This window comes from Rana temporaria, chromosome 6 (assembly GCF_905171775.1).
Source record: "Rana temporaria chromosome 6, aRanTem1.1, whole genome shotgun sequence".
NCBI classification, from domain to species: Eukaryota; Metazoa; Chordata; class Amphibia; order Anura; family Ranidae; genus Rana; species Rana temporaria.
The window spans coordinates 24,765,083-24,790,319 of NC_053494.1; the positions used below are offsets into that span (position 1 = coordinate 24,765,083).

The 25,237-nt window shown below is 44.3% G+C and overlaps 2 protein-coding genes across 2 annotated transcripts in view; one reads left to right on the top strand and one right to left on the bottom strand.

Moving 5' to 3' along the window:
* Window positions 1-5,517, bottom strand: part of RPL3L (ribosomal protein L3 like) — a 47,594-nt gene extending 42,077 nt beyond the window's left edge. The window contains exon 1 of the mRNA XM_040356468.1: window positions 5,414-5,517. Coding sequence (XP_040212402.1) covers window positions 5,414-5,416 — 3 coding nt within the window. The 5' untranslated portion in view covers window positions 5,417-5,517. The remainder of the gene's footprint in view (window positions 1-5,413) is intronic.
* Window positions 5,518-13,439: 7,922 nt separating this feature from the next.
* Window positions 13,440-23,754, top strand: NDUFB10 (NADH:ubiquinone oxidoreductase subunit B10). The gene is made up of 4 exons (XM_040356469.1): window positions 13,440-13,658; window positions 17,708-17,846; window positions 19,793-19,932; window positions 23,554-23,754. Exons 1-4 carry the CDS (start codon window positions 13,517-13,519, stop codon window positions 23,652-23,654), a joined length of 522 nt encoding a protein of 173 aa, XP_040212403.1. The 5' UTR covers window positions 13,440-13,516; the 3' UTR covers window positions 23,655-23,754.
* The last annotated feature ends 1,483 nt before the right edge of the window (window positions 23,755-25,237 follow it).

Below are 25,237 nucleotides of genomic sequence, written 5' to 3' on the forward strand. Positions count from 1 at the left end.
ATTACAGCCTGTGGGCTCTAATCGGCTTCCAAATGGTTAACCAGAGGGTGCACAGGATGTGCGTTTCCTGGTTAACACTGACACGCGTCTCAGCCAATCAGGTTCACCGGGTCTGGTTACCGGTCACCTGATTGGCTGAAGCGACATCGAGGGCAGGAGAAGACATTGAGGGATTGTGGAGGAGGATGACTGACCCGTGAAAAGTAAGTGTCGGGCAGGGGGGCAATCTGGCGGTATTTTGGGGCAATCTGGCGGCATTTTATGGGACAAACTGGCGGCAATTGATGGGCACAGTGGCGACAATTGATGGCACAATGGCTGCGTTTAATGGCACAGGAGCTGTGTTTGATGGCACAGTGGCGACAATTAATGGCACAGTGGCTGCGTTTGATGGCACAGTGGCTGTGTTTGATTGGCACAGTGGCAACAATTAATGGCACAGTGGCTGCGTGTGATGGCACAGTGGCTGCGTGTGATGGCACAGTGGCTGCGTGTGATGGCACAGTGGCTGCGTTTGATGGCACAGTGGCTGCGTTTGATGGCACAGTGGCTGCGTGCGATGGCACAGTGGCTGCGTTTGATGGCACAGTGGTGACAATTGATGGCACAGTGGCTGCATTTGATGGCACAGTGGCAACAATTGATGGGCACAGTGAGGCTGCAATTGATGGGGTTTTTTTTTGTTTGTTGCGCAATGATAGGGGGAAATAAAGGGTTCCTCTGATTGGGGTTCCTCTGCAGGCCAGGGCCGTCTTAATAGCATCCTGGGCCCATGGGCAAAGTAATGCACTGGGGCCCCTGCCAGCCTGCCCCAAATTTACACACCTACTCAAAAATTAAAAGATAAATAATTGATAGAATTAAACATATATATATTAGTACTTTCAATAAAATAGATTTTAAACAATAAGAAAACATGCCATAATTCAAAGACTAAATCAACACAAAGAGCACAGGGGCAGGCAGAAGGGCATCAGGAGGGCAAAGTACAAGTTCTGGGATGCCACTCAGGACAAGGCCATCATCCTGGGAAAACTTAGTTAAATGCATGACTATCCTAGCAGATATAAGACAGTTGGCGAATATGATGTAATGCAAGACTATCATGGGGCCCCCATGCACCTGGGGCCCCTGGGCAGTGCCCAAGTGTGCCCAGGCATTAAGACACCCCTGCTGCAGGCTTTGATTGATGTTGTGGGCAACAGATGGCTGCTGGACAACTTTTACATAAAGTTCTCCGTGTTCTCCCGGCTTTCTAGTAATGACTCCGAGTTCCGCACACAGTACTAGTGAATGTGTAATCTGAACCACCTGCTTCCTTGAAGTCACCGCCCTGCAGAAATACCATCTGATATGTATACTGCGGGCACATGACCCGCCAAGGAGCATGTAAACACTGGGACCCTCATACCAACCAAGTGCTTCCTTTTAAGATATATGGAGTCTTCTTATAATGTTTCCTCCGACTTTTCACACCAGGGGTCCTCAAACTACGGCCCCCCAGTTGTTCAGGAACTACAATTCCCATCATGCCTAGTCACGTCTGTGAATGTCAGAGTTTTACAATGCCTTTTACAATGGGACTTGTAGTTCCGCAACAGCTGGAGGGCCGTAGTTTGAAGATCCCTGTTTCACACCAATCATTCAAGCCAAAAAAAATCTTATCCAAGAATCAAAGAAAATCCAAAATTCAATCCAAAATAAATCTAAAACCAAAACTAAAATTTTAGATTATGCTAAAGAATCCCTTCATTAAAGCTGAATTGTAGTAAGTATGAATATTCCATAACTGACCGATCCCTGTGAAAATAGCCAACCACTGTAATAGCCACTGCTACTATAATGATCCCTGCTCTGTTTTTCCGGGTCTCGTGCCAAGCTGCTGCTCTGCTACAAAGTGAACATGGCATGGCACCTTGACTGCTTATTCCTCTCCTAGTCTGAGCTCTGCTGTACAGGCCAGATTCAGCTACTTACACTGCTTGCATTTAACCTCTTCAGGTCCGCCCCATATCAGTCTCTGGCTCTTTCAGGTAGAGCACATGCATGAGTGCCTCGGGCGGGCATGCTCCTACTGTGTACCCCCAGCAACGGGTACCATGGACTCAGGGCTGGTGCAAGGATTTTTGACACCCTAGGTGAAACCTCATTTTGCCACCCCCCCTTGGCTTTACCCCTGACTCCACCCCCTTTTTTGCCCTGCCCATGTATACCCTTTTTGATGAAGTGCCCATCAAATGCAGCCTTACCAGCGCCCATCAAATGCAGGCTCACCAGCGCCCATCAAATGCAGCCCTTACCAGCGCCCATCAATGAATGTTTGCTTGCTTCCATTCATTCAGAAGTCGAGACACAGACACAGTCCTCCGCCGCCGTTGTGCCTCTGACACTATGTCCGAACAGAGCAGCGGCTGCCTGCTGATGTTGAGACTTAGTTGCTTGCTGCAGAGAGAAGGGAGTAGGAATACCAGTGTCCAGGCGCCCTAGGCAGCAGTGCGCTATAGGCAGCTGCCTAGTTTGCCTAGTGGTAGCACCGGCCCTGCGTGGACTTGATGTCAGCCGTCAGCCGCCAATTGTTCAGTACACAGGCAGAACGGTGATCTGCCTATGTAAACAAGGCAGATCGCCATTCTGTCAGTAGGGAAGGCGTGGATCCTGTGTTCCTGCAAAGCACAAACATATGTCAATGCCTTCCCCTAGTAAAAGCACCTCCCACACTGTACACAAAATCACTAGCTCTACCCCAGACTCATCTGTACCATGCTGTTTGGTATGGAATAATATGCAAAAGTAGTGCTTGGGTGTCAAAACCTGACCATGCTGCAACACGTGTCTAAAAACGCACACATTCCCGTGGGAACCGGCCCGAAATGATTACAGAACTGCATTATTTTCATGACAAACATCTAAAAGCACTGTAGCGCTAAACCCAGGTATATTCTTCCATCAAACTTCTTTCCAAAATGCCCATCAAGCGGCTCGTCCTACAAATAAATTGTTGTATAGCCGATGTGTTTCAGGGGTCATGCCCCCTTCCTCAGAGCTTTGAGAAAGGGGGCATGACCCCCGAAACGTGTCAGCTGTCCAACCATTTGTTCCTAGGACAAACCACGTTGAGCAGATCTGTTTTGTTTTTTAATGTTTTTACTTGCATGTGAGTATCCATTTGTCGATATGGAAAAAATAAAAATTATTTATAGTAATGCACGAGGTGGTTGCGCCCTCCTGTGTGTTTTTTTTTGCTGTATTATTTTTATCTTTTTATGTCTAGCCACAAATCATCTTTAAATAAATTATGGGGGTGCGAACCAGCAGTAACCCTTTTATTTTTAGCCAATCACAGCAAAGAACCATTCCTACTAAATTAATTTCCTTACCTGGCATACATATTAGTGGAACCTCGGATTGCGAGTAACGCAGTTAACGAGCGTTTCGCAATACGACCAATATTTAGTGGGAATGCTTTAATTAGCATTCCCAGTATTGATATTCGTTTTTTATTATTCTTATTCCGTACGTTTTTTGGCTCTGCGTAACTTCTGCATACTTTCAGCTATTGAGACCATTCAACTATTAAAATGTTCGTCTTGTTCAGCTAACGATGGGACTTCTTCAAGTTTCTTTGTACTATTTATACTTTTTAAAATATTAAGCTTTTAGACACTTTTTTTTAACATTGAAGTCAATGAGAACATCCTTTTTCCCGCTTCAAATCACACCCGCTGCCAAAAGTTTCAGCTCCTTCATACTTTCACTTACAGACACCAAACAAACTTTAAAGCGGTCACAAAATATTCAGCTATCCGGCTATTACTTTTCAGATTGATATCTTTTACGGTTTTTGTGAAAACGCAATTTACGTTTAGTGATATTTTCAGAAAATGTAATCGGTTATAATGTATTCCTATGGAAGGTGATTTAGAGTGTGTCATGTGACCATTACAGCACAGATCATTGACAAAGAAAATTATCTTTAAAAAAAGGGGAAACAAATTGCTCTCACGCCCACAAGATCTACTTGTCATACACAATTTATATATCAAAACGTAGGTATTTTTGTCTGGTTTCAGGCAATGTGATTGGTTTTGTGATACGCATTTTTAGTTCGTGGAGCTTCTAAAGGAAAAGAGCGACAAAATCCCTCCTATTGACTCTCATGTTAAAACGTCTAAAAAATTTCCCAGCAAAACGCACAAAGACACTCTTTTTTAAATCGCTGACATGTCCACATTTTTAAGTTTATCAACATAAATTTTATACCGATTTGTTCACAAAAGCCTTGTGTTTCAAACGGTGAAGTCGCTGTATCGATCGCATGTACGGTTCTGGATTTATTAAGCTCTGTTTGAAGGCTTAATTCATGTATTTGGTCTGTGAATTAAAAGCGTTTGTAATGTTATTTCTTTCCATAAATAGCTTTCTACCTCAGTGCAATATTCCTCCTCACTGACCTGGGGGGGAGGGGAAACCTCCTGAGGGGGGAGGGGCGACCAGGAAGTCAGGATACTCTCTACTTTGCAGATAGAGAAAGGAGCTGTGTGTCCTAAAGATACTGTAGTGGTTATGGTGAATGGCTTTGGCGCGGGCTCAGCAATTCAGCTATTCAGCATTCCCACTCGCATTTTCCTCAGGAAATGCATTGTCTAGTTCTTTTTTATTATTCTGACTCCATTCGTGAGTGTTGTCTCGCAAAAAAAGCAGGATTCAAGCCTCTGTGGTGTGCAGTACCGCATTTGGCCAGAGGTGCGGGGGCGCAGGAGCCCATCGAAGCAGTTGGGAAATACTCGGAAATACTCTGTTCCCGACTGCAGCCGAATGATCTCCAAGTATTTCCAAGTCTCTTTGGCGCCCCCCCGCCTCTGGCCATATGCGATATTGCATGTCATAGAAGTCAATGTGGAACAAATTATTTTCGTTTCCATTGACTTCTATGGAGAAACTTACTTTGGTATGCGAGTGCTTTGGATTACAAGCATTCTCCTGGAACCGATTATGCTTGTAATCCAAGGTTCCACTGTAATACATTTGTTTGCCGTTTTTAATATAAAATAAAAACCCACATAATCAAAAAGGAGAATTGGATGGGCAAGCGTTATTTTTTTTCAACAGGACTAAATATGTAAGAATGTAAAAAATGAATTTCACATGCAAGAAATTAGGAATTCTATTGAACTTTTAGTCGGTATTAAAAGAACTTCACCTGAGTTTGCTCTGGGAAATCGCAGACAGTTGTCAGCGGTGGGCACAGAAGGTAAACCCCTTTGAGCACAGACTAAATCAACCACTTATATAAAGCAAAAGACTTCACCTGGCACAAATATACAGCTACAAGAGGCAGCCTTGGACCCACTTATCCCCACTCTATGTTCTATGCTTCAGATTATAATGAATATCCAGAGGCAAATATACAGACCATAGGACTTGTCCCGGAGCTGGCCACTGCAGGAAAGAGGGTAGTGCCAAGAGCTGATCCAAACCTGATACTTAAGAATTTGGAGGCACAAATTTAGCCCTCCTATGCTTCTATATCCATGTCGGAGCATGGAGGGGGTGCTGGGAAGGTGTGATATTAATCAGACCGTCCTATGACTAGGGGGGGGGGTCAGCTGCCAGATTTGATTTACACTCTAGGGGATGGTAACCCAGAAAAGGTGGCACCGTTCACACAGAAGCATCCATTGTACAGGATCAGTTGTCATCTTATCACCTGGTTCAATGGAGGAATCGTCTGTCTTCTCAATGATTCCTGTGTCCCAGTGCTGCAGGTTTAAAAGGGAAGCTATAATTTATTTTCAGTAAGTGCATATTATAAGACGTACGTATGGCTAAATGTCAAGTCTGATGTGACTTTGATATTTTTACTTGCTGACTAGTTTATATATTTTAATGATTGCAGTTTGTATACACGTATGGGTAGTATTTATTTAAATAAAAAATGCATAGCAATTTGCCCAGTGAAAGTGCGTGTACATTCATTCTGTGCAAGAAATTCTAAGAATGAATGTTATTAGCTATTTCCTGTGCTAATTTGAATGATTTTCATTCATTTAAAATGGAAAATACCACATCTGGACACTAGATGGCGCTATGTCTTATAGGCGTTTTTATATGATATTTAGCACCATCTAGTGGCCAAATGCAGAATTGTCCATTTAAAAATATGAAACAAATTATGATTTTTTTTTTTTTTTTAACAAATTTACATTCACTTTCACTGGTCGAATCGCTATGTAAATTTTTATATAAATACACCCCCTTAAATTATTGCCACCTTTAGTTGCCCAATTATATGTCAGGAAATGTGATTAGAACACACTCAATTACGCAATCAATTCTCACTAAAGTGCAAATATAGGATATGAATAATAAAGTTTGATGTAGTGCAAAACTATGCAAGAAGTATGATCGCCCATACACCATAAAATTAAAATCTCTATTCAATTGAAGTGCAAATCAGGTGCATAAAATGAATCCCTAAAAGTTCATATGGAAAGAAATTTGCCATGCTCGCGCGCAGAAGTGAACGCATACCTGAGTAGCACCCCCATATGTAAACGGTGTTCAAACCACACATGTGAGGTATCGCCGCGATCGTTAGAGCGAGAGCAATAATTCTAGCCCTAGATCTCCTCTGTAACTCAAAACATGCAACCTGTAGAATTTTTTAAACGTCACCTATTTTCTTTATCTAAAAACTATTTTTTAAACTGTTTGTTTAAAAACATTAGTCATGCAAAAAAAATGTTTGCTGTATTTTAGTGCTGTAAACTACTGAAGTCTGTGAGCCAATACTATATAATGCAATCCAAGCATCCTAACAGCTATTCTGTAAATGCATTGCACACCCAAAGTGTCATCCAACACAAGCAGTCTTTTTTGTGAAGCCAACGTCCACCATCAGATATCGCCAGGTCACAGAAGCAACCTTGGGCCTTCACAAGGATGCAAAGCCGCGGCCTAAATTACCGGCGGGGGCACATGGAGACACAGGATCCTGTGCCTTAGTGCGCCCCCACCGTGCGATCGCCGCGGCCTCAATTACCGGCGGGTGCGGGCGCCAGGTCACAATTTGCGACCTGGCGCCCGGATATTGTCGACAGCTGCCATAAAGTATCAAAAAGCAGTGTGTGGCTGTGTGAGATTGAAATCTGATTAGACCATTACGGGCAACCAAACACCAGCCACTTACCAAAAATGGATGACAAATGAAATGGTCATACAACGCTCTATATAGGCCGCGAATTTGCCGCAAACACCCCTAATTGTTCGCTGTTTGGCAAACAGGCAATGTTCGACTCGAACTCGAAGCTCATCCTTAGTTATTAGCTATTTAAAGGAGTTGTAAAGGAAAAAAAATGTGCCTAAAATTAATGTCTGCAAGGTAGACAGACAGAATAGTGTAATGATTCTGTTAAAAAACGAGTAAATACCTATTAAATTCCTTCATCTATATCACCTCCGGCATTCTAGTTTCTGTTCTCTCATTCACTTCCTGGTTTGCGGTGCTCGTTCATGTAAGAACTACATTTCCCAGTATGAATTGCGGCACGCCCAGTAATTCACACCTCCTTGAAGTCTCTAACACGTAGAGAGCGTCCTGCCGCACAGATGGAGTTCCCAGGAGGGGGCGAGCACGTCACTGACCACCGCAGTAAAGCCTCCCATCACGGTGGTCAGTAAAATCAGACAAGCAGGAAGTGAACAGAACAGAGAAGAAATAAAGCAACTTCTGAGCAAAAACGAACAATGAGGAAGTGAAAAGAGGAATGTCTGCAGGTAAATGATGCTTATTATGAAAAAAAAATGTTTTCCTTTACAATCCCTTTAATGTGCTTTTTTAAAATGTTTTTCATTCTTCATTTTAAATTGAGAATACCACATCTGGACACTAGATGGCACTATGCCTTATAGAAGTTTTCATGTGGATATTTATCACCATCTAGTGGCCAAATGCAGAATTGTCCATTTAAATGAATGAAAAAAAAATTGAACAGCACAGGAAAAAGCTTTATTTTGCGCTCATTTTGCACAGAACAGATGTACATGCACTTTCACTGAGCAAATTACTATGTACATTTTTTTTTTTAAAACACCCCTTAAAATAATGCCCAAATATATGTCAGGAAATGTGATCAGTACACATACCTTTGTAAAAAAAATAAAAATAATAAATGAATGCAGCTTTGTACCCCTGGAAGAAGTCATCTGTGTGACGAAACGGCGTAGGGAGGAGCGACGTGCTGACGTCACCACGATCCACGCTGTCTACCCGGAAGGACGAGCAGACAGCAGAGCCGGCCGGCTAATACTATTGATTGCACTTTTTAACCGACATACATGTGAGTGTATTACCTTTTTACATTAAACATTTTTAAACGATATCACACCATGTCAGTGTTTTTCTCCTCTGGGTTACATCTATGGAGAAAGTTGGTCTGACATAGAAGATTGGTGAAACAGGAGAGAGAGTGGCAGTTTACCCAGGACCCTTATTGACCTATGTGTATACATGCCTGATTTATTTCTTGCTCTGGTAAGCAGTTGGTACATAAGTGGTGGAGGATTTGTCATCTGAGGCACAAGATTTTGCCTGGATATTTAGCCTCACCCATTCGGAGAACTTTCTGTCACTTCCTGCAATCTTCTGTGATACATCCTATATGGACTTTTGCACAACCTCTTTTTTAGTTTTAATGCACTGGGGTTTTGTGTGCCCATAACATAATTGAATATTTATGTTGATTTAATTTGCAGCGCAGCTTTTCCTTTTAAAATTGTATTCTTGTGTGTATCTGACATATAAGCTGCAGCAGCCTTTTTTTATTTTTTATTTATTATTTTTATTATTTTCATTTTTATTATTTTTCACATTATTTTTATAGTGTCATCACTATTTCACATATTAGACCTGCGCAGTATCTTCCAATATATATTTGTATTCATGAATATAACATTGGAAAGAGCTGTATGATGCTGGATGTTCTCCCACCCAGGAAATCAGGTGGGCTCTGTCTGAAATGCTGCAGCTTCCAATGCACATGCATTTTTGATTGTCTCCCTGTTTTCCCATCTGCAGCAGTGATAGCTGGGATCTGATTGGTCGCTGTGGGTAATTCTGACAGTACTTCTTTTGGACACTTTGATGAAACAGGCAGCCCCCCCCCCCCCCCAATGAACAGGAAAGCCTTCGCCGATTCACGAGTTGTATCCAATGACGACACGGCCAGAAATAGTGCAGCCATATGAAGCGGCAACAGCTGCTGACATTAAAATAACTGCATAATAAACAGCAGAAGCTGACGGCGAATCCCAGTGCAGGAGGGACTACAGCTGAACCCCAGCCACAAAATCTTACATTGATATATAAATATTACTCATTAACCACAAAGGATAAAAAAATCTACATTGTAATCACCAAATGCCTTTGCAAACCCAGATATTACCTTGTAAAAGTAGCAGTGACATCATCATTGGGCTCTACATATCTTGTGCGGAGAGGAGAGCTGTGGGAGGGGCCCAGCTGGCTGTGGGCGGAACTTAGCAGGCTCCACCTACTACAGGCTGCCTGCAGAAAACTACAGGAGGGGGGCGGAGACAAGACCAGTCACCCTGCACAAGGAGAGAGAGCAGAGCTGTGGGCGGGACTTAGCAGGCTCCACCTACTACAGGCTGCCTGCAGAAAACTACAGGAAAGGGCGGAGACAAGATTCGTCACCCTGCACAAGGAGAGAGAGCAGAGCTGTGGGCGGAACTTAGCGGGCGGGACTTAGCAGGCTCCACCTACTACAGGCTGATGCAGAAAACTACAGGAGGAGGCGGAGACAAGACCATTCACCCTGCACAAGGAGAGAGAGCAGAGCTGTGGGCGGAACTTAGCAGGCTCCACCTACTACAGGCTGCCTGCAGAAAGCTACAGGAGAGGGGCGGAGACAAGACCAGTCACCCTGCACAAGTAGAGAGAGCAGAGCTGTGGGAGGGGCCCAGCAGGCTGTGGGAGGAACTTAGCAGGCTCCACCTACTACAGGCTGCCTGCAGAAAAATACAGGAGAGGGCGGAGACAAGACTAGTCACCCCACACAAGGAGAGAGAGCAGAGCTGTGGGCGGAACTTAGCGGGAGGGACTTAGCAGGCTCCACCTACTACAGGCTGCCTGCAAAAAAATACAGGAGAGGGCGGAGACAAGACCAGTCACCCCACACAAGGAGAGAGAGCAGAGCTGTGGGCGGAACTTAGCGGGAGGGACTTAGCAGGCTCCACCTACTACAGGCTGATGCAGAAAAATACAGGAGAGGGCGGAGACAAGACCAGTGACCCTGCACAAGGAGAGAGAGCAGAGCTGTTGGCGGAACTTAGCGGGCGGGACTTAGCAGGCTGATGCAGAAAACTACAGGAGGAGGCGGAGACAAGACCATTCACCCTGCACAAGAAGAGAGAGAGCAGAGCTGTGGACGGAACTTAGCAGGCTCCACCTACTACAGGCTGCCTGCAGAAAAATACAGGAGAGGGCGGAGACAAGATTAGTCACCCTGCACAAGGAGAGAGAGCAGAGCTGTGGGAGGGGCCCAGAAGGCTGTGGGCGGAACTTAGCAGGCTCCACCCACTACAGGCTGCCTGCAGAAAAATACAGGAGAGGGCGGAGACAAGACTAGTCACCCTGCACAAGGAGAGAGAGCAGCATTGAGCGGTCTTCTTTATTACTGGACTACTGCACAGATCTGGAATAAATACACAAAGCACACCTGGGGGTCTATTTATAAAATAATCTCTGCCCTCCTGAGTAATCACTGAATTGTTTATAATATATAAATAAAAAATGTGCAGGAGTAAAAAAAAAGTATATATCCAAAGCAATAAGTTAATGAAAAGTCCAATTAATAGTAAGGTCTGTTCTATACAACTGTAAAAAAAAAATTTCCATAATATGTGAGAAGTCCATCCAATTACAATGGCGGGCTCTGCTCCAAGCACGTGAACGCGGGAGGCGTGATGTAGGCCCCGGACGCGTTTCGTGCACACGCATGTTATCAAGGGATACACCCCTTTATGTGTATAATATACATATTTCCGATCATCATCAGCCACATCTAGTGGCTATAATGTGGTATTTTCTGGATTGAAGTATTTTGTGAAAATACCGCAACATGGCCACTAGATGGAACTAAAGATCTAATAGAAGATGCAAGATGAATGCAGCTCTATATTTTATTTATTTATTACAGGGAATTTTTATAGTGCTGTCAATTTACACAGCGCTTTACATATATACTGTATATTGTATGTTCACATCAGTCCCTGCCCCCAAGGAGCTAATAATCGAAGGTCTTTAACTCACATCCATGCTATCTATATTCATTAATACATCATTACATGTTTTTATTTTATTTTTTGTCAAAGCTTTATTGAACAAGCTGAAGTTAGAAGTCGATTAGCTGCCATGCACAGCTGAACCAGTTTTTGTAAATCTACTCAATTTTTTTTATTATTATTATTATAACCACATCCCTCATTACTCCTCAAATATCTCTCTTCCTGAGTCTGAGGACCTGTCCAAAAAAATACACTATTAGCCAGATTCAGAGATGTTTACGCCGGCGTATCAGTAGATACGCCGTCGTAACTCTGAATCTACGCCGTCGTAAATTTAAGCGTATTCTGTAAACCAGATACGCTTAAATTAGGCTAAGACACGAGCGGCGTAAGTCTCCTACGCCGTCGTATCTTAGGGTGCAATATTTACGCTGACCCGCTAAGTGGCGCTTCCGTTGATTTCGGCGTAGAATATGCAAATGAGCTAGATACGCCGATTCAGAAACATACGTGCGCCCGGCGCATTTTTTTACGTCGTTTACGTAAGGCTTTTGCCGGCGTAAAGTTAGTCGAACAAATAGCTGGCCTAGCCAATGCTAAAGTGGAAGTTCACCCTTTAAAAAAAATTCTGACATCACATGCAGTCGAGCCATCCTACCGACAGAATGCCGGTGTTTTTTTTTTTTCTCAGCACATACCTCGTTATCACGATTTTCATCTCACGGCAATCCCGCGGGAGTGGGCGTTCCCAAGCACTGCCTGTGATTGACAGGCTTCCGAACGGCGCATACTGCGCGTCACAGGTTGCTGACAGAACCCAAACGTCGGTGCGCAGGCGCCGTATAGAGCCGCACCGACGTTCGGGTTTTTTCGGCAACCTGTGACGCGCAGTATGCGCCGTTCGTAAGCCTATCAATCACAGGCAGTGCTTGGGAACGCCAACTCCCGCGGGATTGCGTGAGGTGAAAATCGGACATAACGAGGTATGTGCTGAGATAAAAAAAAAAACAGCGGCATTCTGTCGGTAGGATGGCTCGACTCCGTGTGATGTCAGAATTTTTTTTGAGGGTGAACCTCCACTTTAAGTATGGACGTCGTTCCCGCGTCGAATTTTGAAATTTTTACGTTGTTTGCGTAAGTCGTCCGTGAATGGGGCTGGACGTAATTTACGTTCATGTCGAAACCAATACGTCCTTGCGGCGTACTTTGGAGCAATACACACTGGGATATGTCCACGGACGGCACATGCGTCGTTCGTTAAAAACGTCAGTCACGTTGGGTCACTAGTCATTAACATAAAACACGCCACCCTGTTCATCATTTGAATTAGGCGCGCTTACGCCGGCCCATTTACGCTACGCCGCCGTAACTTAGGAGGCAAGTGCTTTGTGAATACAGCACTTGCCTCTCTGGCTTACGGCGGCGTAGCGTATATGTGATACGCTACGCCGCCTCAAAGTTAAGCCCTATATATATGTATGTATTTGTTAAAAAACATTGCAGAGCTATTCATCCTGTGAAGCCGCACTTGGACATTCGTCGGACAAAATCAAATGTTATTAGACTATTTTCTCTCCAAGTCCAATAGTGTTTATCAGTCATTAGATTGAATAGGGAAATATCACAATATGGCCACTAGATGGAGCTGACGATCCTAGTAAATAAGAATTTGTTTACTGTGACCATCAGCTCCATCTAGTGGCCATAATGCAATATTTTCCCTGATTCTTTACACATTCTGACGGGTCGCCTAATCTGACGAAACAGGAAATCAAGACAGCTCTCTCTGATCTGAAAACGAGGCCTGAAACGCAAGGCCCCCTTCCTTAGCACATGTGACTAAAATAGCTGCCCTTGGCGCCTGTGTCCTTGTGTGGCAATGTTATATGAATGCGGGGAAGGCAGGAATACCCGTATACGACAATATATATCATAAACAGAGCAGCCCGCTGCGTGAGAACTGCCGCTCATTGGTCTGAAAGAGTTGCCTCCTGCGCCTGATTGGTGTAAAAGTGACAACGTTTTGTACAGAAGAGGGGGTCAGAGGGCGGAATTGGGGGAGGGGGGGTAATAATAATAATTCGGGTGAGGTAGAAGTGAAGAAATCAGTGTTGGTTTCTGTGACCCGGCAGTGTGAGGGGCAGCCTCTGACGGGTCCTCCGGTGTCCGCCATACTTGAGGGTGACAGGAGGTCGGGGTGACCTGAGCGATGCCTGTGGATAAAGATGTGTACCCGGAGCCTCCCAGCAGGACTCCCGTCCGGGAGAACAAGTCCGGCCTCCCTGACTTCAGTCTCTACGTCAAGAACTTCTACACGTACGCGGTGGACTGGCCGGTCACCAGCTTCCACGGTGAGGAGACTTGTGTGTGTGTGCTGGGGGGAGGGGGAGAACTACAAGGCCCAGCGTGCAATGTCCGGTCACAGGACCTTACCCGGGGACTACAAGTCCCAGCATCACTGCTATGGCACCCCCAGGTGTTGTGGCTCCTCCTGGTCAATGTTTTGGGGTTCTAGGTCATAGGTGTCGTGGCCCCCCAGGCCGAGGAAGTTACGGGGTCCCAGGTGGCAGCAGTCGTGGGGTCCTGGTTAGTCATTGTTTCGGTATCGTGGCCCGTAGCGCGCCGGGTTCCGCCATGTAGCGTTTTGTCAAGATGCCCTGGATCCTGTGCCGTGGGTGTTGTGGCACCCTGGTTGGTCATTGCTTAGGTGTCCTTGCCTGTCGCTGTTGTGCCACCCCAAATACTGTCTGTTGTTGTTTTGGTGCCCCAGGTCCAATCGTTTCCATGCTCGTCTAAAAGGATTCCAGGACGTGTTCTTTTTAAATGAATGCTCTTGACAGAAGATCCAAGGCAGGGTGCTATGAATGTTTACAGACCCAAAGTATGCGGCTGTTTTTTTTTTTTTTTTGCACCCTGGGCCAGCACTACTGTGGCGTTCCCGGGTCCGAAGCTGTGACAGTTGTGGCCCCCTGGGTCCTAGCTAGTCATTGTCTTGGCGTCCCAGCCCCATGATTGTCGTAGGAACCAGGGTTATGGCCCATAGCTATCGTGGCTGTTGTGTACGAGGTCCTGGCCTGTGTCGGTAGTGCCACCCCAAAACCCTGGCTGGTCGTTTTTGGTGGCCCAGATCTTGTTCCATGGCACCCCAGGTCCAATCGTTTTGTTTTCCCCATGCATTATGAGCATGCTCTTCTAAAGGGATTCTGGGATGTGTTCTTTAAAAAGCTCTTGAAAGATGATCCAAGGCAGGGTGCTGTAAATCTCAACAGACCCAATGAAAGTATGCAGCTGTTTTGGTCACTGCTATTGTGCCGTTCTGGGGCCATGACAGTTGGGGCACCCTGGGTCCTAGCTAGTCATTGCCTTGGCGTCCCAGCCCGTGACTATTGTGGGACCCAGGGTTCTGGCCCATAGCTGTCATGGCATGTGGCTGTTGTAGTGTCCAACGTCCTGGCCTGTGGTTGTCGTGCCACCCCAAATCCTGGCTGGTTATTTTGGTCCCAGGTCCAATCCTTTGTGTGTGTTTTTTTTTTTTGTGTGGCTGGACTGTACCCAATCTTTGGTATTGGTGGCAGAAACAGTGAGAGGAAGAGTGACCCATTGTTAGTGGCAGGAATAGTGCCCCAAGGGCCATATAAAGGCAAGCAAAGGGCCGCATTCCAGCCCCTGGGTTGAAGTTTGGAGACCACTGGTCTAAAGGGATGTCGGGGAAGTGTTCTTTCAAAAAAGTCTGTTGCTAGGAGGCAGGGGGCTGTGAATGTTTACAGACCCAGTCCCGGGATGCAGCACGGCTGGGCATATAGACGTATAGGTACGTCCCCTTTAAGAAGCCCAGCCGTGGGTCGTGAGCTCGCCGCCGGCAGTGCGCTCGCGACCCGGTCCTGTGCTTCATGACCGTGCCCACGGTACCAGATCGCCGCCGGTGTCCCGCGATCGGGTCACAGAGCTGAGGAACAGGGAGAGGTGAGTGTAAACAAACCTTTCCCCGTGCTTCCTAGTGAGCCTGTCGCTGATCGTCTGTTCCCTGTCATAGGGAACGACGATCAGTGATATCCACACGCCAGGCCACGCCCCCCTACAGTAAGAATCGCACATTAGGGAACACTTGACCCCTTTAGCGCCCCCTACAGGTTAACCCCTTCACTGCCAGTGTCATTTTCAGAGTAATCGGTGCATTTTTTATAGCGGTAAAAAATGCCAATGGTCCCAAAATAGTGTCAAAAGTGTCCGATGTATTCCGCCATAATGTCGCAGTCACGAAAAAAATTTGCTGATCGCCGCCATTACTAGTAAAAAAAATAATGCCATAAAACTATCCCCTATTTTGTAAACGCTATAACTTTCGCACAAACAATCCATAAACGCTTATTGGGATTTTTTTTTTTACCAAAAATATGTAGAAGAATACGTATCGGCCTAATCTGAGGGGAAAAAAATGTGTGTGTGTGTGTGTGTGTGTGTGTGTGTGTGTGTGTGTGTGTATAAAAATATATATATATATATAAGTAAAAAAAAAAATATATATATGAAAAAGTAAAAAAAATATATATAATTTCAAAATTGTCGCTCTATTTTTGTTTATCGCGCAAAAAATAAAAACCGCATAGGTGATCAAATACCACCAAAAGAAAGCTCTATTTGTGGGGAAAAAAAAGGACGTAAATCTTGTTTGGGAGCCACGTCGCACGACAGCGTAATTGTCAGTTAAAGCGACGCAGTGCCGGAAGCTGAAATTTCACCTGGGCAGGACACAGTGCCGAATCGCAAAAAGAGGCCTGGTCCTTTAGCTGCAAAATGGTCCGGGGCTTAAAGCAGAGGTTCACCTGAAATTTTTTATTTTTTTTTTAAAAAGCCAGCAGCTACAAATACAGCAGCTGCTGACTTTAACCACTAGAGTACCGGGCCATCGTCAAATGACGGCTCCACGGTTACTCTGAAAATTCAACAGGACGTCATTTGGCGTCCTGTATTCTTGCGGCCACTGGGGGGCGCGCCGGCGGCCGCGCGCGCCCGGCGCGTCCCCGAGATGCCGATGCGCGTGCCTGGCGGTCGCGATGTCCGCCAGGCACTCGGAATCGGCGGCTACAGGGACAAGACGTGGAGCTCTGTGTGTAAACACAGAGCTCCACGTCCTGTCAGGGGAGAGAGGAGACCGATCTGTGTCCCTTGTACATAGGGACACAGATCGGTCACCTCCCCCAGTCACCCCCCTTTCCCCACAGTTAGAACACAATTTAGGGATACATATTAACCCCTCCCTCACCCCCTAGTGTTAACCCCTTGAATGCCAGTCACATTTATACAGTAATTAGTGCATATTTATCGCATTAATCGCTGTATAAATGTGAATGGCGCCAAAAACGTGTCAAAAGTGTCCGATGTGTTCGCCGCAATGACACGGTGACATTAAAAAAATCGCAAATCGCCGCCAATACTAGTAAAAAAATTAATAAAATAAAAATGCCATAAATCTATCAGCTATTTTGTAAACGCTATAACTTTTGCGCAAACCAATCAATATATGATCATTGCGATTTTTTTTTTACCAAAAATATGTAGAAGAATACATATCGGCCTAAACTGAGGAAAAAAAACGTTTTTTTTTTTTTAAATTGTGATATTTATTAAATAAAAAAGTAAAAATTAGTGTTTTTTTTTTAAATTGTCACTCTTCTTTTGTTTATAGCGCAAAAAATAAAAACCGCAGAGGTGATCAAATACCACCAAAAGAAAGCTCTATTTGTGGGAACAAAATGATAAAAAAATTGTTTGGGTACAGTGTAGCACGACCGCGCAATTGTCATTCAAAGTGCGACAGTGCTGAAAGCTGAAAATTGGCTTGGGCAGGAAGGGGCGCAAGTGCCCAGTATGGAAGTGGTTAAAAAAATGAACATTTACCTGTCCCAAGTCGCCCGCCGAACGGTAGCTCGGCTTCCCCCGCCACCATCCTCGGTAAGGGAATCGGGAAGTGAAGCGCTGCGGCTTAACTGCCCGGTTCCCTACTGCGCAAGCGCGAGTCGCGCTGTGCAGTAACCACTGGTCCCCGTTGTGTTCTGGGAGCCGAATGTTTCCCAGAACACAACGGGGGGGGGTGACGCGGAGGGGCCGGACTCCCGCGGGAGTCTATACCCGGAAGTGGTGCAAATACCTGTTTTATACAGGTGTCTGCACCCCCTCCCCCACCTGAAAGGTGTCAAATGTGACACCGGAGGGGGGGAGGGTTCCGGAAAGCGGAGGTTCACGTTTAGGTGAACCTCCGCTTTAAGTGGTTAAACTGCTGTAGGTGCCCCAAACACTAAAGGCAGAAACACTCGTTCTCCAACAGACCGAGGTCCCCGCCACCATCTTTCCCTGACTTTTTTTAAGAAATCTTCAAAGTTCTGTATTTATTCTTTTGCAGACTTCGTAGAAGCTCAGCGAGCAAAGAGAAAAATCTATTACTACCACCGGGTGTTCCAGCGCGTTCCTGACCTGTCCCAGTGTCTAGAAGACGACCTCTTCTGTCAATACGAAGCTGAAATGCAATGGAGGAGAGACCTGTAAGTTTTCTTACTCAGCCCGTTGCACTAAAAGATAAAAACGGGTGCAGGTGCCCCTCGGGGTGGATAAAAATTTAGGATTTTTATTAAATGTGTTTTAATAAAATGCTTTTGGAGTAAAAATCAATCTAAAGATAGTTTTCTATTTTAAGATACATTAATAATTTAGTTTATTCAGCATGAAATGGAGCTTAGTTATGTAGCACAAGGCTGTATATTCTGCAATATTTACATTTTTGGTAAACTCATTCAATGAATCCAAGCTGAGATAACATGCACTGCATTGATGCACTCGCACAATTCCACAGTAACCATGAGATAAAACAAAGTTCATGGATATTCCTTTATCCCATTGTTTTGCAAATCTATGTACACTACAAACTGTATGATTGAATCGGTTCTGATATCGCTGTTTTACTAAACTGACAGCTTATTATTCTAAATATCAAACCTTCATTTTGTTGGCAAATATTAAAGATTCAAACTACCAGCAAGAATAAGTCCTTACATTTAAAGAGCATCAAATCAAAGAGCACCTGTCATTTCAGATCCATCATGGCAGCGCCTGTTAGCGGGCATCCACTCCCCTATTGCCGCCACGTCCCTCACTTTGTGTCACTGCCGCATCACCAGCCATCCCATTAAAGTGACTGTCGGTGAGTCAACTTTGGCTGACCTCGGAAAGACTTCCTGCCCGAGATTTGCTGAGGTCAGCCGCGCTGTCCTCGGGCCTTTCCGTGCATTTCCGAACGGTGGCGCTCGGCTCCGCCCCCCCCACACCTCAGGCCAAAAGCGGTACTGCACACCGCTTTGGCCTGAATCCTGCTCGTTTTGCAAGAAAATACTCGCAAACCGAGTCACGATTTATATATTTTTTTTTTTTTTTTAAATACAGTGCTTGTATTGCGACACGTTACTCGCAGTCCGAGGTTCCACTGTGTATAGGACAAGGGTAGTGCTGCATAAAAGATTGTTCCTGTAAGTCCTTTCTTTCTGCCTTTTTTTTTTTTTTTTCAAAATGTTCTTGCAACAGATGCATACAAAAATCCAATTTCATTGCTTCTTGGTACTGACAGGAAATCCATTGTTCCACTTTCTGTAAGCGGCAGATGTAGTAAGTCCCAGTCTCGCCTGCTAAATGGTCAGAGCAGCTGTCAATCAACCAGCAGGGAGGGGGAGACAACTATTCTGCAGCTCTGGGAAATTGTGGTCACCTTATTAAAGATGGCCTCCGAGGGAGTAGAAACCGGTAAAATGCTCTTCTCTCCTTTTTTTTTTTTTTTTTTTGTTTTTTATTAAAATGCTTTTAAGGGTTCAATAAAAAAACGTGCCGCACAGGTGTGACCTGGGCCTGAGTGCTTAAAAGTAAAGGCAGAGTTGTTTTTAAAGTGGAGTTCCACCCATAAATATAACATTACATCAGTAGTTTTAAAAAAAAAAATGTCATTAGTCCTTTACAAATTTTTTTTTAGATGCCTTCAAAGTGTTGTTGCTAGGCAGAATAGTTAATCTTCCCACTTCCTGCACCTAGGTGCTTAATGCTTCCTAACCTACACCGCACAGACTCCTGGGAATGTAGTGGGTGTAACTTTCCAGGAGTCTGTGCACTCCCCAGTCTCGAAGAATCATGTGACTTGGACAGTACAGGTGCTGAAACCTGATCTGACACTGCTTGTGCAGCACTGAGCATGTGCAAGATCTGCAAGGCTGAAATCCAGGAAGTCATAAAGTCTGGCTTCATGATGCCCACACTTAAGATGGCCCCAGTCAATTTCTATTTTATAAAGTGTCTAAATGCTGTAACAACCTAACAAAACGGACCTTGGTTTACAGACTAACTTTACTAGAATACATTAAGCTTGTGTATTACAGGGGTATTTATATTTAAAAAGTGAAATTGTGGCCGGAACTCCGCTTTAACTATATATATTTTTTTCTTGTTAAAGAAAAGTCGACGCTGAAATATTGAAAATTGTGCGAGGACGGTATGAAGCGTGCCTCAGGAGAGAGGGTTACAGCTCCAGCCAGAACTGTGCCGAGCTGAGGGAGCAGCTTACCCAAGTCAGCAGAGGATATAAAAACAGATGTAAGTTCTCTGTTCTTGCCTTGCCCCTTGAATACCAGCCAGACCCCCTACTAAAACTGGAGAGTGAAAAATGTGGTGCAGCTGTGCATGGCAGCCAATCGGCTTGTTCAATTAACCACCTCAAGACCAAGCCTGTTTCTGACATTTTGTTTACAAATTTAAAATCAGTATATTTTTTGCTAGAAAATTACTTGAAACCCCCAAAATATATATATATATATATATATATATATATATATATAATGTGTGTCAGTTGTGCTCATAAGTTTACATACCCTGGCAGAATTTATGATTTCTTGGCCATTTTTCAGAGAATATGAATAACACAAAAACATTTCTTTCACTCATTGTTAGTGTTTGGCTGAAGCCATTTATTATTAATCAATGGTGTTTACTCTTCTTCCTCCTCCTTCTTTTTTTTTTTTTTTTTTTTTTTTTTTTTTAAATTCTAATCACAACAGAAACTACCTAAATGATCCTGATCAAAAGTTTACATACCCCAGTTCTTAATACCGTGTATTGCCCCTTTAACATCAATGACAGCTTGCAGACTTTTGTGGTATTTGTGGATGAGGCTCTTTATCTCCTCAGATAGTAAAGCTGCCCATTCCTCTTGGCAGAAAGCCTCCAGTTCCTGTAAATTCTTGGGCTGTCTCGCATGAACGGCACGTTTGAGATCTCCCCAGAGTGGCTCAATGATATTGAGGTCAGGAGACTGAGATGGTCACTCCAGAACCTTCACTTTATTCTGCTGTAGCCAATGACGGGTTGACTTGGCCTTGTGTATTGGATCATTGTCATGTTGGAATGTCCAAGTACATCCCATGCGCAGCTTCCTGGCTGATGAATGCAAATGTTCCTCCAGTATTTTTCTGATGACATACTGCATTCATTTTGCCATCAATTTTTTTTACCAAATTTCCTGTGCCTTTGTAGCTCACACATCCCCAAAACATCAGCGATCCACCTCCGTGTTTCACAGTAGGAATGGTGTACCTTTGATCATAGACCTTGTTGACTCCTCTCCAAATGTAGTGTTTATGGTTGTGGCCAAAAAGCTAAATTTTGGTCTCATCACTCCAAATGACTGTGTGGCAGAAGGTGTGAGGCTCGTCTCTGTGCTGTTTGGCGTATTGTAAGTGGGATACTTTGTGGCATTTGCCTAGTGATGGCTTTCCTCTGGCGACTCGACCATGCAGCCCATCTTTCTTCAAGTGCCTCCTTATTGTGCATCTTGAAACGGCCACACCACATGTTTTCAAAGAGTCCTGTATTTCTCCTGAAGTTATTTGTGGGTTTTTCTTTACATCCCGAACAATTTTCCTGGCAGTTGTGGCTGAAATTTTAGATGCTCTATTTGACCGTGGTTTGGTTTCAACAGAACCCCTTATTTTCCACTTCTTGATTAGAGTTTGAACACTGCTGATTGGCATTCTCAATTTCTTGGCTATCTTTGTATATCTTTTTCCCTGTTTTATACAGTTCAACTATATTTTCCTGCAGATCCTTTGACAATTCTTTTTCTTTTCCCCATGACTCAGAATCCAGAAATGTCAGTGCAGCACTGGATGAAAGCTGCAAGGGTCTGTCAGGAGTCCAGAGACTCATTGACCTATTTAATTTTATATTGCACACGCACACTACAAAAATGCTAAAAAAAAAAAAGCAAACGGATCACAGGTATGTCAACTTGTGTGCATGTGATCAGGCCAAATTCATCAGGGTATGTAAACTTCTGATCGGGGTCATTTGGGTGTTTCTGTTGCCATTATGATTTAAACAGAGTAAACCCAGTTGATTGATAATAAATGGATTCAGCCAAACACTAACCATAAGTGAATGAAAAGTTTGTTATAGCATTCATATTCTCTGAAAAATGGCCAAGAAATCATAAATTCTGCCAGGGTGCGTAAACTTATGAGCACAAGTGTGTGATGATTTTTTTTTTTTTTTTTTTTTTTTTTTAACCAGAGACCCTAGAGCAGTGATGGTGAATCTCGGCACCCCAGATGTTTTGGAACTACATTTCCCATGATGCTCGACTACACTGCAGAGTGCATGAGCATCATGGGAAATGTAGTTCCAAAACATCTGGGGTGCCAAGGTTCACCATCACTGCCCTAGAGAATGAAATGACGGTCGTAGCAATATTTAATGTCACACTGAGTAAATAGATGCCTAACAACATGTCACACTTTAACATTGCGCACACTCGTGGAATGGCGACAAACTACGGTACTTAAAAAATCTCCTCCATAGACGACACTTAAATTTTTTTTTTTTTACTTTACTCCCACTTCCAGGCATAGATCGCTGCAGGCTTTTTTTGCACTTAAAGTGGAAGTTTGGGCAAAAACAAATTGACTAATCCTACTCTGTGCCACTTTCTAAGCCTAATCTATGTAGCCCTATAAAGCAAAAATCAATATACTTGGCTGTTCTGCAGCCATTCCGGTCCAGCCTTCTCTGTGTAGGCGTGTGCAGAAAGGGCAACCGACAACAGAAGCCCCATAGTAAGTCTATGGGTGATGTCACTTCCCAGCCATTGTCGGTTCTCTCCTGGGCACAGCACCTGCAACATAGCGTTTTTTTGCTTTTTATAGGGCTAGACAGATTAGGCTTAGAATGTGGCATAGAGTAGGATTAGAGTTTGTTTTTTGCCTAAACTTCCACTTTACCAATTATAGCAAAACCAGGTAAATCAGATCAAAAGGGAGCAAATAAGAGAAGTTAATTATTTAAAGTGAATGTAAACCCACTCTTATCAATTATAAACTACTGCCATAGTGCTGAACTATAAGGCTATACATGCCTCCTGCATGTATCCTCACCTGTCAAATGTGTCCCGTTTATCAGTTAGAAGCCCCCAAAAACGGCAGATTTATTGGGTGGGTCTGTTATCGGCGCTTGGTGGGCGGAGTCATGATGTCAGCAGACTCCCTGCCCACCTCTACACTCCCCTTGGCCAGAGCGTGCACAGGGAGGCAAAGTGCGTTCTTGGTAAAACCAGAGCGCGCTCATGGCTCCCTGTCATTTCTGTACACACATCCATCTCCAGTGACAGTCTGGGATGATCGGTGCGATGGAGGGTAAGCTGTGAGCACCGATCCTCCCTGCATGGCTTTTCATCATCTGCTTCTCTCCCTCCCGCGGCTTTCACCTGAAAAGCCATGCCTCCGCCCCCCCCCCTCGTCACTCTCCGTGTGTCCCCACTGTGTCGTCTTCTTGGTCTTTATCTGGAAGTTTGTTTTATTTCACTGAACAATAAAAAGAGGATTGCTCAGGGCTGGATTAACTCTGTGTGGCAAGACTGGGCACAGATGATAGGAAATCTTATTCTCTACATTGTGACTTAAAAAAAAAAAATATAGCCACTTAAAGTGCATAACGGTTGGGAAAACCTGGGGGAGGCAGCAAACAAGGCCGGATCAGGGACCTGCAAAACTATACCTACATTTGTCTTGTAGCGAGTGTAGAAATCGCCACAAAGGGTTCATTTGTAGTCAGCTTGTCTTGTATGTGAAACTAAAACACTTCTAATGGTATCGTGCAGAGAGCTTGATATGATTCCACCAGCTGCTGGCTCCCTGTAATAATACTCCTTTTTATATTGGTCTACAGATGAGTACCTCGGAGCCAATGGCAATGCTAGGAAATGCCTAATGAAGCAGAAGGAGAGGATGATTGAAGAGAAGAAGGCTGCCAAAGAAGATCAGGCCTAAACAAATGGAATCCCGTCCTATAAAAGTCTTGTCGTATGTCTTGTGTTTCAGAATGGAACATTTAACCCTATAATTAAAGATCTGTAGATTGCTACATTCACATTGGACTTCTTTATTATTCAATATAGCACCTTGAATTTTGGTTCATGTTAGGGGGATGCACTGATAGTCTGTTCATCAGTACTTGTGTTCAATTTTGTATTGGCGAGTACTTGACCGAAAGTAGCGGTACTCACCGGCAAAATAAGGCCCCTTTCACATTGAACCAGGAGCCGCGGTGGCGGTATATCGCAGCTAAAAATAGCAACGCTATACCGCCGGGAATCGGTCACTAGCGGTGCGGTATTAACCCCCGCTAGCGGCCGATAAAGGGTTAATACCGCCCGCAATGGGCCTCTGCAGAGGCGTATTGCCGCGGTTTCCCATTGGTTTTAAATGGGAAGGAGCGGTATACACGCCGCTCCAAAGATGCTGCTGACAGATTTTTTTTTTTTTTGTCTCCCGCCAGCGCATCGCCTCAGTGTGAAAGCCCTCCGGCTCTCACATCGAGGTAGCTGGGCAGGAGTTTTTCAGGCGGTATAGCAGCGCTATTTTTAGTGCTGTACCGCCTGAAAAACTCCTCAGTGTGAAAGGGGTCTAAAGGTCTCTGTGCAACCTACGGCTGTGGCCATACACTGTTCGATTCTCAGCCAGTTCAGCAGGAACCGCCCGGGAATTTTAAATTGTTGATGGGCAGGCTGAATGTACCAAGTTGATCGATCAACTTGGGTACAACCAGCGTGCCGGGTTTCTCTTATCGCTGATTACGCATTTTTCTCCACCCCCCCTGGCAGAAGACAATGGTTCGGCAGGCATGATTCCCGCATCAACGCTGTGTTAATGAGGGAATCTACATGCAGGATGCCGGACGTATAGATTCCAATGGGGTTTTATTTTTTAGAAGCACACTATTGCATCCTGAGGCTTTAATTGGCTTCAAAAAAGGGTGGGTGCAGAGCATTGCACCCCAAGCCCACCCACTTCTGTGACATTGGAAAATGGTGGGTGTCTGTGACCCACCTGACCGCCCGAGGGGTGTCAGGTTTGGCGTGTTTGCCCCCCAGTTAGAATCACTCCCTAGGACACATTTAACCCCTTGATCGCCCCCTAGTGTTAACCCCTTTCCTGCCAGTGACATTTATATAGTAATCGGTTCATTTTTATATCTCCGATTGCTTTATAAATGTCAATGGTCCCAAAATAGTGTCAAGTGTCCAATATGTCCGCTGCAACCTCATTCATGATAAAAATCAGATCACCGCCATTATTTTTTTTTACTAATGATATAAATGGATCACAATTAATATACTTCTTGTGGTTTTTTTTTTTTTTTTTTTTTTTACCAAAAATATGTAGAATACATATCTGCCTAAACTGAGGGGAAAAAAAAGTATGTTTTTATTATAGCATTATAAATTTACGCTTTTTCTTGTTTATAAGCGCAAAAAATAAACCACCAAAAGGAAGCTCTTTGTGTGGGGAAAAAAATGATCAAAATATCATATGGGTACAGTGTTGCATGACCGCGCAATTGTCATTCAAAA

Coding starts and splice junctions, on each gene's coding strand:
- NDUFB10 (XM_040356469.1), top strand. CDS start 13,517: ATGCCTGTGGATAAAGATGTGTACCCGGAGCCTCCCAGCAGGACTCCC. Junction 17,847..19,792: donor ATGCAATGGAGGAGAGACCT/GTAAGTTTTCTT, acceptor TTCTTGTTAAAG/AAAAGTCGACGCTGAAATAT. Junction 19,933..23,553: donor CAGAGGATATAAAAACAGAT/GTAAGTTCTCTG, acceptor ATTGGTCTACAG/ATGAGTACCTCGGAGCCAAT.